This window comes from Orbicella faveolata, unplaced genomic scaffold, assembly GCF_042242905.1.
Source record: "Orbicella faveolata isolate gen_17 unplaced genomic scaffold, um_ofav_v1 contig_14, whole genome shotgun sequence".
Classification (NCBI taxonomy): domain Eukaryota; kingdom Metazoa; phylum Cnidaria; class Anthozoa; order Scleractinia; family Merulinidae; genus Orbicella; species Orbicella faveolata.
This window is the reverse complement of record NW_028301541.1, coordinates 22,039,325-22,055,040: the sequence shown is the minus strand read 5'-3', so window position 1 is coordinate 22,055,040 and position 15,716 is coordinate 22,039,325. Positions and strand designations below refer to the sequence as shown.

Sequence of the window (15,716 nt, the reverse complement as noted above, 5' to 3'; positions counted from 1 at the left end):
CCTCTCCAGAATAAAACCGTCGGGCGAAATAACAAATTCCATGTTCAATACTGAGTTCGACATTTTCTGCGAAAATCCGTTGACATCTTCAGTGAATTTTGCGCATCAGTAATTCTACTAGCCTTCGTGTAACCGAATGGCTCTAAAAATACTATCATATTCTATTTCAAGAAATTATAGTCTTTGATTACTGAAATACATGTGATTAACACGAAAACGAAGATGTCGGAAAATACGAAAGGAATGCTAATGAGAACTATCACCTATATCGTCAAGTTTTCGCGAGTGACCGAGAAATTTTCAAAGGCAAATTTCCCGCAAGAGTCATCCGCACGCTTCCAGTTGTTTTATAAACAATGGAATTGAATGATCAACGCTGTACCTTGCACATGCGTCGAGCCATGAAACCCTCCCTTTGAACAATATATATCACATTCAACATTCATCGCTAGGGTTGTGAAGATCTGACAGCATTTCCGGCGCAGGGAATTTTCCTCAGTCTGCGTGGAAAAATTTCTTTTAATTCCCCACTCTTTTTTTTTAATTCGCGTGAATTTATTACTAGTAATTCCACACGTGTACATTTTGTACAATCTTCTTGAATGTTATATAAAGACAATAGACCCTTTTCGATATTTTAGAGTTCTAATTTGGCTTGAGGGAATAAAACAAAAATAACCGCAAGTCAGAATTAGCCAAGTTAGATTTTTAGTACATTTTCAGACCAAATCAGCGCAAAACTATAACCTTTAGGGCCACACACACCTTTTAGCTCATATATGGGAGCACCCCACCCCAGGGGATTTAACTTTCAGTAAAACTTAAATTTTCTAAGTCAGAGTTAACGGAAGCATAACCAAGGAGAAAATAATTTTTTATCAAATGATTTCTTCATGTTGTCAATCTGTATTCTCTTGAGATCCAGGCCCGCCTTAGATTACCAATCTAGAGATCATCCTATTGGCTCGCGAAAAACTGTGGTAAACTGAACAATAGAACTCGACAATAAGGAGCTATAAAAAGATCATAAATAAATTATTTCTCTGTCGCTTTGGCTTAGACGCTGCACGGAGGCATTGAGGTAAGAATTATTCTTTATGTTCCTGCAAACTAAGTGCGGTCTCAATTTTATTTTTACCAAGAACGTTCATTTTAAATTAAACTAAAACTTGCTCAACCTGAATGATATCGAGCGAGCTGCAGTAGGTGTCCAGGGTTTGTTAAATTCTCGCCTTATTGCAACTGTACGTTAATAATTACATGTACATGAATGCTTCGCTTTTCATCTCCGTTCTCGAATCCTGTTGAATGACCTGTTTCGATATTTTTATGCATCTTTCTTGAAGCTATTATACGTAATTACCGCATGGACAAATATATCTATTATTATCACATTTGAAGAAATTTTCAAGGTAGCTTCGAGCCACACCCAAATAAGTCTTGACTTAACTAGCATTCAAGCCGGCCTCGCAGAATTAACTGGACCTAACCGGTTTCAGCCGCCAGCTCTTCCCCCGAAAGCTCGGAGGGAGGGAATCTGTATTTTAGAGTTTTACCGTTGACATACGTATTCGTGTTCATATAGCCGCATGATTTTTCCCCAAATGTGTGGAAAACAACCTGATTTGTTCATTGTTTAACTAGGTGCTTTGCATTTCATCGGTAGCACAAATGAATTAATAACTTTAGAGTTGGACCAAGAAAACACAATGGAAATTTACTGCATTTTATGACCGAGATTTGCATGAGAATTTTGTCAAACGATTAACGAAGGCAAACAGCAATTTACGACGACAACATGATAGCTCGTGTACGTATGTGCAGCTGCCCGTGCTCCACGTGTTTTAAGGCTGAAATGGTGTAAGTAATACATGGGTCTATAATTTAAGAGACAGGATTATCCACGTTAGAGCACAGACGCCCCTCCCCCGAATTTCTCAGACGTCTGTAAAGAGGACACGGAGAATTAAATCTCTACGCGAGGATTTCCAGCGTCGCAGTGTTTCGATAGCTTAGAATATGTTTACTTATAAGCAAAAAATCAGTTTTTTTGGCGGAGAGCCCATAAACAGTCTAGAATACAATCTTACGCGAAAACTAGACTTAATTCATAATTCATTGGTGTCTAAATGGGATTAAGGTAAACAATTGAAAGCTTTGTGCTAATTTATATTCGTCATGTCAGCATGGTATCGCCCACATAACAGGTCCACAACATTGTATTTTAAATTTATTGCCAAAACCAACCCAGTAGACCAGATTACGGCCAAGAAGAACCATTGTCGATGTAAAAATTTACATTCAGAAGAAGAAGCATATCACGTGATCTTTTGGCCGCGCGCTACTGAGTCGCACTTTTTCGGCCAAAATAGCGCGCATTTTGAAAAACACGGCACTTGAAACTGGGGTCAAAATTCAAGCTCTGAATCCGTTATAATACATATAGAGCTAATATAAAGCAAAACAAAAAATTCGTGTCACATGCACTTTAATGATAATTCAGACATCGTTCGCGTCTATTGTTTCAAGACGTTTTGACACGTCTAGACCACAAAACATTCGTATCTTCTCAAGGTCCAACATAGGTTTTTCAATCGCGCACCCACCACTATTTTTAGTTCAATCCCGCCATCTTATACCGCATCCCGCCGTCAATTTTAAAACTATCTCATCCTGCTCACCCCCATTGTCAAAATCAGCTTCCTACGCAGACACTCTTTGGGCTGGTCACGCAATGAAGATTGCGTGACGAGCGCAAAGAGCGTCTGTATGATATGAGCCAATCTCTCTCCCTCCAAAGTACTTTTATCCCGCCCACCATTTGAACCCCATTCCGCACTCCGATGCACGAGACGATGGTTTAAAAGTATGTGGCTCAATCATTAAGCTTGCAAGCAAAGCCGGTTGTGAAATGTAACTAAATTAGTTAGGGGCTTATAAATTATAATGCACTTAATTTTTTATTCTCAATTTTTGAATGTTAAGGAAACAAGACACGAGGATGAGTTCTGAGGTGAGTCCTGTTATGTTTAATTTTCCTACACAGACATTATGAATTTCACGATGATTTGAATTCCAACCTTAACGCAGTAAATTTCGCATAGAAACTGAAGAAATTTATCCCATGTATTTAAAGTGCCACTATGATCAAATTCTCCATACCCATTTTTTTAAATTTTCGCACACAATAGGTCTTTCCTAGATTTTTTGCCAAATTTCAATCTATTACGAGCATTAGAACTCGTGTCGTTTGGACCTTTATTTCCGAGAATTTACGGCCGCCATTAATTTTCCTTGTTCCAAGTCTCTGTTGAGAATTTGAGAAAATGACGTCATTTTCTCAAAAATACCACACGGGTTGAAATTATAATAACAATTAGCACAGCAATTCGCATAAAGAATAACAAAAACTTTGGCTCATATATTCGTGCAATTTTTTTACATAAATTGTCATCATAATTTCAACCCGTGCGGTATTTTTGAGAAAATGACGTCATTTTCTCAAATTTTCAACCAAGACTTGGAACAAGGAAAATTAATGGCGGCCGTAAATTCTCGGAAATTAAGGTCCAAAAACCACGAGTTTTAATGTTCGTAGAAAATTGAAATTTGGCAAGATATCCAGGAAAGACCTGATGTGTACGAAAATGTAAAGAAATGGATATCGTGAATTTCATCATAGTGGCACTTTAAGTGAAATTCTCCAAAGTTTTGAGCGACGACCGCGGGATAGAGCGATAGTACGTGACGTCGCGGCAGCCATATTTGTGTTCTAAAACAATGAAACGGCGGCCATGTTTGTGTACCAAACCAAACCTGTGATAGTTGAACTCTTTTCTTATGTAAACACTTCCTTTTGTTCAATAAATATGCATGTTGTCGGCCACGTGACCATTCTAGTCCCCAGAGGCCGCTCTCCTCTTGGTCAGCGGCCAAGAGGAGTACGGCCTCTGGGGAGAGACAATATGGGATAAGTGACATTGGGTTGCTGTGATTTCAAGGTCTCGAAAGTAATCATACTTATCGCTTTTTTGCTTCAAGGATATCGTCGAGGACGAAGTCCTTCGCAAGGCTCAACGTGGTTTACTATTCGGTAAACCAAAGTTTGGAATTTTTGTGACGGCCTTCTACAAGGAAAGCCTAAAATTAGACGACCCCTCAGTGCACAGTGGAATTCTGGAAGCAGTCTGTGACGTCATCAAGTTCGCGCTAGAATTGGAGAAAGCCGAAGGAATCGGTTAGGAATTCTGTTTGTGCTAAGGGTTGTTTCATTAAGAATGCTCTGATCACAAGGTTCTAGCTCGAGGTAGGCGCGAGGAAATCCGCGGGGAAGGAGGTAAAGCGTGAAAGACGGTAGAGAACATTTTCGGTTCCAGGAAAATCGTTGGTCACGGGGAAATGGAATTGGTCCCCTGTGTCTTGCAATAGTTTCCTTTTCATATCGCAGTTCCACACGGCGTTATAAAACGCATATTTAGCGCCTTTTCAGTTTTTTGAAGGCTTGCAGAGTTTTAAGGCTAATTTGCAAGAACTTGATACTAAATAACTAAGTTCTGCGTATTTTAAAGAACGCTAACAAGGGCGGTTAATTTTCCGCATTTTAATTTGGAATTGAACGCTGGCGTTACAGATTTAGCTTGAGCCAGTTTTGTGACCAATAGGCACACTGAACAGATCTAGACAATTGCGAATTTGGAAGATAAAATATACATTCATTTTTTATTAGGCGTTTTCCTCGGGGTCGCGGTCGCCGGCGTTATTTTTGCTTGAGCCCCTATTGACAACGCACCAATAACTCATACATGTGTGTGTTATTACAGGCTCGCGCACCAGAGCAATCGTCGCATTTAACCCAGACCAGTGGAGCAAGTGGTACAAAGATGATCCAAAACTGGCAAATCTTGACCTTCGAGATCCAGGAAGACGCCTAATTCCTGACTCTCAGAAGTTTCTGGACACTGGTGGAGATGTGTTCTTCTTACTCAAATCGGACGTACAGGGTGAACTGGAGAAAGTTCTTACTCACCTTCAGGATAAAATGAAAAATTATTGCAGGGAGCTTGATGTGACAAGATCCCAGCCCCCTAGTAAGGTAAGGGAATGATTCACTAGGGAAGGTGTTGGCTGTCGTTAGCTCAGTAGTGAAAACTACTCGTTCATTTAGTATTTACATAAAAATGTAAACGTTTGCTCTCTCTTGCATCGCTGACATTAATCACGTTGGCGTTTGATGACAAAAAGCTCACTTCATTCTGTGAGCATTCAAAACCGTTCAGTTTAAGCAAGTGAACTCTCGATTCATAGCTACATTTAAAAGTAGTCAACCCTCTTTTCAACCGTTTGCATTACCTCTCTATTCGGGAGATTTGAACGTACTTTAGAGAGGCCCTGCTCTTACCAGCTACTTGCCTTTACGAAGACGTATCGCATTTTTGAATGCGTCCCTTTATGGGTTGGCTCGATTACCAGCCGCTGTTCGGGAAAGGGGCCCGCACACCGGACTCCAGAGGGCGGCGGGAAATAAAGGGAAATTATGGGATGTAAGATGTTACCTTATTACCAGAGGTTACAGATATAGGTATTTGTAAGCAACCTGAATCATGACTCCAATTTTCGGATCTGGGAATGTTACGATGCACCCCGACGTTTCGACATGTTTCATGCTTTCTCTTTACTTATCTCTCTCAGCGGATCCTCCAAAATTCCTTTACGGATGGAGTGGCAAATCCTGGTGATGCGGCAAGTATCAAGAGTTACATTGTAAAGAATGAAGGGGCTACGTCAGGTTACCCTGGCTCAACATACCTGCTGTCGCAGAAGTTCGAGTTCAACTGGATGGTCCTTGGAAACATGGACAAGGTACAGTGACGTTTTTTTCTCTCTTCCTTTACCACTTTTTAAAGTAATATATCGAACACCTCTCCCCGGGAGGCGGGAGGGCTCCTTATAATGGCCTTTACGAGGAGGCTCCACCCAAAAGAAGCACCTTTTTCAGGCTTCATGCAGGTATATAAAAGGGTGGGGATTTCACAAGTTGAAGTATATGAAAGGATAGGGAAATCTGTCATTTAGAACATTTCAAATAGACGCACCTTGGCTGTATCATATCATTTTTAAATTATCATATCATTTTTAGATTTAAATTAAAATTTATTAAACACTATATGGAAATGACAAGAAGATTTCCTTTTTAAGCGATTTATTCAAATTCATAAAGCACGTGAAAGGGGAACCTAGAACCTTTTTCCAATTAAAGGTATAGGAAAGTGGTACCTTTCCCGTCAAAATTATATACAAAAGGGTAAGGCGTTGGACTTGGGGACGGAGCCTTCCCGTGTAAAACTTTGAAGAGTACCCCCCGGGGCGAACACCCCACCCGACTCCTGATATAGCAAACACGAAAGACTGTGTTTTACTACATTTTAAAACACCGAGAACGGAGTTAAAGGACGCGCAGTGAAGTAACGTTTTAGACGAACTTTATGGTATTTAGAAATGTGGTTAACACTGTTTCGAATGTGTGCTCTCGATTTGAAGCCAAAACTAAGGAGATAATAGAGAAACAAACTTGGTACGATCTACGCTAATTAAATCAATTTGTCCGATGCAAATTTAAACTTCTCAAAAACGTAAAATTTACCATTACAGATCCAAAAAGAAGATATGATTGGAAGAAAATCTGCCACGGACACTTTCATTCCTCACAAAGACAAGCGTGCCCACATCGCCCGTGTGCATGTGGTGCCGGAAGTTCCACCAGTGAACGGTCTCCTCAGGCATCCCCGCGTATTCCGTGTTTCAATGCCATACGGTCACATAGAGAACCAACCAGGTCGAGAGGAGGGACTTATGTACATGCACATGTGTAACACCACAGCGGTGTTCAAGACGATACTGAAGAACATCGCTGGAAGTGACAAAGAGTCTAAGCTAGGTGAGGTAACCCCCGATACCTTGATCAGTGCTGTGCAACCTCTCCAGGGAACCTACTGGTATGTGCCCAGTGCTGGGGAATTGAAGTTACCCACCCTCAAGGAACGAAGGTAAAAGTTCTTTATATGTAACTCACTACTTAGAGCGTTGCGTGTCGCTTCGTTCAAGAAGAATTGCATAACGGCCTAAAAAGCGATTGAGAAAGATTTCTAATCAACAATGATTTAGATAACCATATTCAGGCAAAAACTAACGATAGATAAATCCGACGTTTCGGCGACATCTTGGCGCCATTGTCAAGGGAAAGATTCGACCTTTATAGATATAATTTCATACTATGGCTCAAGACTGAGGTAGTTTAGAGCATGAATACTCCTGGTCATTTTCCCTATATTTTCCCATCTGATCGGCTTGCTAAAATATAATTACACTAGAAGGAAGGACATAAGCGATAATTTTGCATTTTAGCCAGTTTATTTGTAGTGATTTTCATTTCATCGGCAGGAAAGGGACATTCCAAAAGTGATAAAAATTTTGAACAGCCCGAGTTATCCATTTTTCAACTGATTTCATTCCACAATTTCCACAGGTTTGACATCTTAGATTTCTGGAACGTACGAAGTCCTACAAACGACTACTTGTTTTACAATCAGAAGGAATACCTCCACCGTATGACAACTGGTGGATACAGCGCTGGGGATCCGCCGAGTGACCGAGTACTCTGCCTGTTGGACTACGCCTTCCAACAGTGGAATGACCAATGGTTCAAACGGCGAGAGATGCCCAAATTTCCTCATCTCCTCAAAGTCGTATCGGTCAAAAAAACGAGCCGTTTACTGCAGAATGCTTCCATCATGATCCGGAAGGGATGGGCAATGAAGGTCTCTCTGGGACGATTGTTCACCACAAACAAAACCGCTAAGCTGGAAGATCCAACCTTCTTTGGTAGAAAAGCTGACACATTCAACCTTCATCCGGATGAGCTCATTGTGGGAAGGATGCCCCCGTGCTTCTCCCTTGGACTTGGAAAGGCCGTTATGCCTTACCTCCGCGAAGACGAAACGATGCCAGCTTTCTTCAAGGGACTGAGTGAAGCTGCAGGAATGGGGCACGTGATACCAGATTTTGAAACGCTACTGCAGAAGGGTCTCGGCAAAATGATTGAAGAAATGAAAGCCAACATGGGCGAAACCGAAAAGCAGAAAGAATTTGTCCGTTCCTGTATTCTAGCTGTGGAAGGAGTTCAGAAGTACATCAAGAACTTCGGTTACCTGGCGGGTTACTGTGCACAGAAAAGCGACTTTGCACTCTCTGAAGCGCAGCGGTCAAACTTGAAGAAGGTGAGACTTAAGTAGCTCAAAAAGGTCAGCACTACAACGTTACTGATTACTTTGCATATCCAGGTTGTTTTAACATTTAAAGTAGCTTCGTCGTTTTCTATTCTTAAAAAATTTGGCCTAGTTTCCTCAGATTCTTCGTTTGTAATGCGTGATCAATCTTTTCCGTCTTTTTTCATCCTTGCTCCTCAATGGTTTATTGTTATCTCCTTGGTGTTTGACTATCTTGATAAACTAATGTTTTAAAGTTTCCTTCAATTTAAAAGTATTTTTTTTACGTTTCCAAAATACGTAACTCAAAATACCGTGGCCGAGCTCCTTTAAATTGTAATGTTTCTGTCCGCAACGGCAGATTGAAGCTAGAATGAACAAGATCTCTACTGATCGTCCAGAGACGTTCATTGAAGCTGTTCAACTGCTGTTCTCGTTCCACTGCTGCCTGCACCTGTCAGGGGAACCCACGTCTATCGGGCGACTTGATCAGCTCCTGGAGCCATTCCTCAAGGGGACCCCTACTGAGGAGGCCCAGGAAATCATTGACTGCCTCTTTGTCAAGCTGTGTGAACACGTGCATCTCAACTCGCGGCTTTTGAATGATCTGGGTGCTTGGGGAATGACCGCTGTGGTGTATTGCAGCACGGGAATGTTTCCTAATGGTGATACTATCAACCAGTGGGTTCAGCAGGTGAGGATAATTCGAGTTTGCTTATATACGAGGGGTAGGCTACCATTATGGAACCAACTCTCTTGCGCGCACGTTAATATATTTTTGTCCAGATTTTCAAAAAACACTGATTTTAATTGATATACTTGGTTAATGTAAGAAAGCTTGAGGCCCCTAACTGGTCCGAAACAAAATTTTTGCCACTAGATGTGAAGATTTTTTTCAAAAAGACAAATTTTAGAAAACTTTGCAATCAGCCTTTGATGATGCGTTGTCTTCATAGTTTGTTTGAAAGATACGTAGTTCACCTCTGGCCCTCTCTCAACCTCGATCCCAAGTTCTCACTCATTTGCCTCCCTTGTCGTTGAGAAAAAAGATTATTTTTCTTTCTCTTCAATGACAAGGAAGGCAAAGAAGAGAGAGTCTGGCCCTCGAGTTTAGCCCTCTCTCATACAAACGCTTCACGTCATCAAAGATATAGGCGGAAATATACAGACGTCCGAAAAGCAAGACGGTGCTAATGTTTTGGGGAAATATTGGTAATGAACTTGTCATAAATGCGTTTGTTTCTGTTCAGATCACTGTGGGCGGATACAAGGCAAACGATGCAGAGGTTCCACAAGATGCCTGCAACGCCATCACTATCATGTGCTTGAAGGCCTCACGCAGGCTTCCGCTTAATGCTCCATGTTTGTCCCTGCGAATGCATAAGAATATGCCCCAAGAGGTAAACTTAACTAATACTTGTTAACTAAAGAAAGACTTAGGAATCTAAAGTTCGCCAGCCTTAATGTACCCTGAGCTGACAGTTTTTGTCTAGTTACTGATCTGAAAGCTTGGTTTCTTATTTTCTTGTGTCACAGTGTGTAATTTAAATTTGTAATCTTCCAGTAAGCACTTAATAACCGGCTCCAAGACTCTCAATGTTTCCCAACGCGAAGTTTTGTTATACCTCCCAACTCAAAAATGGAAAAAATCTGCGAAGAAATCGCTTGCTTGACGTCGGCTGGCTCACAAATTTGCCGCGGTTTCAAGGAGCACGACCTGATCACGTGCGAGTCGAAAGTTTAAGTTTTGTTTCCCTGGGGAGTTAGTGAGTTTTGTTCGCCCTAGGGAGTAAGTGAATTTTGACCCACGACATGTGACACGTTCTCCTCCAATCGGAAAACGTATTTGAGTTGAGAAGTATAACAATGACGTTTAATGACCTAAACCTTTCCCTTTAGAGGCGGTATTATTTTATCTTCTCAGTTTAAAGTAAGATAATGTTTTGTTATACTCTTCCAAAAATAGAAAGAAAATGTTCGATGGGACTGTGTACATAAATTTTCCGCCGTAAATATAAAGCTAAGGCACTCAAATTGATCAAAAACCATTTGATTCTATACAGGTTCTTCAGGAGGCCGCTAAGACTGTTCTCAGCGGAGGGGCCCATCCGGTCCTTCCCCATGATGACCACCTTGTACAGGGCATTACTGAAGCCGGAACGCCGGACCTCCCAGTGAGTCTGAAAACCGCGCGAAACTACGCCTGTGACGGGTGCTATGAACCTATCATTCCCGGCGAGACAGACTTCTCATTGGCTTATGTGGCTCTGTTGCAAGTGCTTGAGATGTCAATCAACCATGGGTCTACATTTTCTCTCGCTGGGCCTGGATTCTTGGAGGGGGTACCTCAGTCTCTGCCTACACCTCATCCTGAGGAAATCGTCAGCTTTGAACAGGTATTGGTTAATGTCCTCGCTGAGCATCTTTAGTGATATTAGTTTAAGTATATTTTGCCTAAAATCAAACTGATTAGAATGCAATCTTGTCTCTGTAAAATTTTCTAAATATTAGGGTAAATTTTCAGAAAATTATTTTGTATTCATAAAGGTGTACTCTTAATTTCTTGATAACAAGTTAAAAGTTGCTAACCAACGTATTAATAAAATATCGCCGTTCAGTCTTTTCTGTTACGGAGTTATCGAGCTGGATCCGTTCTGTCAGAACTTATAGGAAATGAATGATAATCCGAGAATGTTCATTTTGTCGACATTCAAAAAACAATTGGCAAACCTAGAGGTTATGTTTCGGTAAAAACTATACCATCAAAATACCATATACCATGTACCATCAAAACCCTATAAGACCAATATTCTTACAGCATGTTCATTTTGTTGGTTGACATCATGTACGAACCTAACAGCTGCCAAACTATAGAACGTCTCTCGTCAAATATATGTTCATAATGTCGATCGAAGGGATATAGCGAGAACTATTGACTAACTCAACCCACAACATTTAGCAATTATTGGGATTATGTTCTAATCCTCAGTAAGATAAAAGATGGCGACTGGTATATTTACCATGCACGATTCATAGGGCACGAAAATTTGAAAAACGCTCATAAAACCACGCAGAAATGTTCTACCATCTTCAAACTTGGCGTACACAATGTCTTTAGCACAGAGAAAAATATTGCAAGAATATGACTTTCCTTTCTGGGCTGTATAAGGTTCGCATGATATTGTAGTAAAATATACAGCCGCCATCGTTTTTTCTACGGAGAATCGCATCCAGTCTCACTCCTTGGAGGCGTGGGCTTATCAACAGGCCACTTTCGACATATTAAAATTGAGCTTGACAGTGAGGCCTAGAGGACACAAACAAAAGAAATGAATAAACATGTCATTCAATTCCCTTTGTTTGTGTCCTCTAAGCCTCACTACCAAGCTAAATTTTAATCTATCGAAAACAGTTTATTGCATCATCTGTTGTGTTATCTCTCTTTTTTCCTTTCTCAGCTCAAAGAGCTCTTTGCTCTTCATCTCCGTGTGCGGACAGAATACAGTATTTTCCTTCTGCTCCTCAACTATGGCAACATTGTCGAGTATTGCCCCAGTCCTCTGCTCTCTTCCCTCATCCGTGGCTGCCTGGAAACTAAGCGGGATATTTATGACGGCGGTGCCAACTACACTTTGATTGGTGTCCAGTTCATCTCGTTCGCCAACACCGTGGACGCTCTGTACGCCATCAAACGGCTTTGTTTTGATCACGACTCGGCCGTTATTTCCTTGGCCGAGCTTGTCCGCTGTCTCAAGTGTGACTGGGGATACAACATGCAAGAGCCCTTCCATGACGAAATCGCAGGAACCACGCGTGGTCAGCGGCTGTCTGACACGTACAAGGAAGTACGCGAAAGGGCGCTGAGCCTGCCGAAGTTTGGAACTAGCGCAGGTGCAGAAAACAAAGACATTCAAAATATCACCAGGTTAGTTGAATCAGGAGTTAACCCAGACGAGACAGTTGTCAGAATTTGCTTTTTTACGACCTTTGATTTTATTACCCAACTAGGCTATTTAGTTTTCCCTTTGGTTAAATTATCACTCTTGGTGGTCACATGCACTTTCCTGTACTTTCCCAGTTAACGTTCCTCTTCCCATCAAAAGGTATAAATGGGTTATTGACCCAGTGTGAGGTCAAGATGGCTGCATATTGGTCAAGTTCTTTTTTTTGCGTGTTTATGGACCGAGACTGAGTCGGTCCATAAACTCGCAAAAAAGGAACAAGGCCAATATCAAGCCATCTTGACCGAACAAGCTTGGTCAATAAAGGATTTATTATATGGCTTCCGTGGAAATTCTTTTTGCAGGACACGGCGGGTAGTCCCGAGCGGGCAAGACAGCACCATCTTCCCCGCTCGGGTAGCCAATCACAGCGCAGGATTTGATTCATCTTGCCCGCTTACGGAGCTGGTCATATAATAATACCAGTTATAAGTGAATTTTTAGGGAATTACCTGGTGGTACGGTTAAGAGTAACCTGCGATGAGCATCCCACCTTAGAAGAGTGGGAACTTTTGGTTGCTTCATTCTGCAGAAATTTTTGATGACTAATTGATCTGGCTCGTCGCTGAGATTCTCCTTTTCCACCGATTGGAACATAAATACGTTTTCTTTATAGTCTATTCATTGAGTGCACTTCCCATTGTGAGGTAGCGTGGCCCAGTGGTTAGTTCGCCGGACTTGAAATACGGAGATCGCGGGTCTAGTCTTGCTTTGACCACTAAGATGGAGTTGTTTCTCGGTAGACCTTAGTTCAACTCAGTTCAACTCAGTTCAGCTCCTCGGTCATGTTTGTAAAGAGCCAACTGGTCTCTCTCCAGCCAGTTGGAATTTCTAAGCCTATTATGTTTAGTTGATATATTTGTTTCTTTCAGTTTGAGTGGCATGCCTACGAGCTAGCTAAGTGTAGCTAAGGGCATCAACCAGGCACTATAAACAACATCATTTAAAAACATTTTTGCAAACGCGTCTTTCTTGCAGTTGGTTAGCTGAGGAAGTTTCAACGGTCACCAAGAAAGTGGCCCGCGATGCTTCAGATGGACAACCGCTGAAGGGACTGATTGACGGCTTGAAGAAGAAGTACTCGGTTCCCGGAGCACCATGGGACGTACTTCTGCCTACAGGATCCGGGACATTTGAAGGATACGTTGGTTGGGGAGGAGGATGCGCGGCATCCGCTGATGGTCGACGCGCATGCTCACCAATTGCTTCTGACTTCGGAGCCGCTCCAACTCCATTGGATAAACCTGCCACACCTCAGAGCTTCGATATCTACAAGTACGTATAGGAAGAACGTCCCTGCAGTGAAATCCCCTCAATTCACGGGAGAACCCCCTCCCCCCTCCCCCAAATATAGAAGGCTCTTCAAAATGTGGTGCTTTAATGCTGAATTTGAATCCACGTGATATGTTTCGTGGTTGAGTCACTTGATTGCGTTTTCATTCGTACTTAGGTCTCTTAAAAACTGGGATATGCGCTCGATCAACGTTGGCTTCGCCAACGGTGCGGAGCTTGGTTTGAAGATTGACGAAAACTTCAAAGAAAGTGACATGGTGACATTTTTGAAGAATTATGCTGACCACAACGGCGTTGGAGGGAATATCTTGACAAGTAAGTTGTGAGGCACTGGTCAATAATGCACTGAAAGGCCTTGCTAGGAAAAAAGTTCTTAGCCTACTTGAATTTAGAAAGCTGACTTTTTGAGAGAGAACTCGTCGTTAGTGCCTCATCAGACCAAGATTAACATTGCTAACCCTAAAACGCTAAGGTGATTAATTACCCTATAAAAAAAACTTTATAGAAACGTTTCTTCAAAAAAATGTATTGTTTTGTTCAAAAGCTACCTGAAAGTTCCTTGGTGGTTATAGTTTATTGACGTAGACACTTGTTCTTATATTTTAAAGCTGTACAACTATTTTCTTTATGGTATTTGTCCATTTTTAGTTTACCGTTTTGTTTATTTCCAAAACTTACTTACCTCTTCATTACCACCCGCAACGGAGCTTACGCTCATCCTCTAAACTTCTTTTCACTGTCCCTACTGTGAACTCTGTGACATACGGTCAACGTGCCTTCTCTTTCTCCGCACCTATATTATGGAACAGTCTATCGGATTCTGTGAAAAATACAACATCTCTTTCGTCTTTTAAATCTGCCCTCAAAAAATTCTTGTTTCGGAAATCCGACTTCTGATTTATTTTATTTTATGAGAAACTGTATTTTAATTAATTATTTCATTTATTTTATTTACTGTTATTAGAAATATTTTATAGGATTAAACTAATTTATCTTTTATAGTAATGTAAGCGCATTGAGTTTTTTTAAATGCGCCCAAAAAACTTTTGTTATTATTATTATTATTATTATTAACTTAATTAATTCGCATTTGAAAGTAAATGAAAAATGAAGGGTGAGAAATATATCACTACAAATTACAAAAATTTTACTATCTGCCACCCAATCTCCGATGAGTGAAACTAAATCAAAAACACTCTTGTTGAAATTATCATATATCTATTTTGTTTATTTTTTCTAAACCAGTCACCTGCGCCAACCCTGACACCCTTGCTAAAGCTCAGCGGAATCCAGAGCAGTATGATCTCATCCGAGTACGCACAGGGGGCTGGAGCGAGTTTTACATTGCTTTCTTCACCGCCCATCAGAAACATCAGGAGAGGAGAATTTACTACCACACCACATGAAGTACAGAACTCTCGGTTCTTAGGTTCATGGGTTGCGTCAGACTATAGTTCACGTCGATGAGAAATGTATTCTGTGTGATGCAAAAGACAAAATAAACAGTCACAACCTACTGTGTTCTCCAGCTATTTTTTTATATCCCAGGGGTATAGGCCTCGGGGGAAGGGGTAGAATTCTCGAGAATTGATGGCTGCAGTGTGATGCCTTATTCTAAGAAATATTCGCGATACCGGCGGACCTGTTAAGGGCTTTCTGAATACGGGATACTTAGATGGATATTTAGCTAAAAAATTAAGGAATATTTAGAACCCTATATCCTGCGATATCGAGTGGCAAAATTGTTGATTTTGAAACTGGAATTAACGGAATACGAGATGACTTAGGCTCAATTACCAGCCGCTGTTCGGGAAAGGAGCCCGCGCTCCTCTCCTGAAGCTCCTCCCTTCTCAAGGAGTAAAAGATCCCGGACTCGAGAGATAGCGGCGGAAATTGAGCCTAGGGATATGAGGGCCAAACAATAGTTATGGAATACTCGGACCCCCTAAGAGACAGACCATTATTTTTTGTGTGGAGGGAGGTGGTGAGAACCCACATATTACACCGAGCTGGAACCCGGGCCACATTGGTGAGAAGCGAGCGCTCTCACCACTGCGCCATCCCTGATGTCCAGGGGGCAACAATAATAGACCATTTTACAGTTGTCTGCTCAGTGACCTGGCCTTTGTATGGCAGCGAGGCTAGAGTTGACCTTGTTTTG

The 15,716-nt window shown here is 41.5% G+C and overlaps 1 protein-coding gene across 1 annotated transcript; it reads left to right on the top strand.

The window, feature by feature from the left end:
* The first annotated feature begins 1,059 nt into the window (after positions 1-1,059).
* On the top strand, positions 1,060-15,071 carry LOC110062111 (uncharacterized). The gene is made up of 14 exons (XM_089287677.1): positions 1,060-1,081; positions 2,986-3,013; positions 4,042-4,237; positions 4,821-5,092; positions 5,689-5,859; positions 6,649-7,043; positions 7,523-8,273; positions 8,623-8,955; positions 9,512-9,661; positions 10,325-10,657; positions 11,720-12,186; positions 13,241-13,537; positions 13,713-13,870; positions 14,801-15,071. Exons 2-14 carry the CDS (start codon positions 3,002-3,004, stop codon positions 14,959-14,961), a joined length of 3,696 nt encoding a protein of 1,231 aa, XP_089143803.1. The 5' UTR covers positions 1,060-1,081; positions 2,986-3,001; the 3' UTR covers positions 14,962-15,071.
* The last annotated feature ends 645 nt before the right edge of the window (positions 15,072-15,716 follow it).

Bases quoted from the DNA above. Each gene is read 5' to 3' on its own strand.
- LOC110062111 (XM_089287677.1), top strand. The intron at 5,860-6,648 runs GTACAGTGACGT...TTACCATTACAG, and splicing joins TCCTTGGAAACATGGACAAG to ATCCAAAAAGAAGATATGAT. The intron at 8,956-9,511 runs GTGAGGATAATT...GTTTCTGTTCAG, and splicing joins TCAACCAGTGGGTTCAGCAG to ATCACTGTGGGCGGATACAA.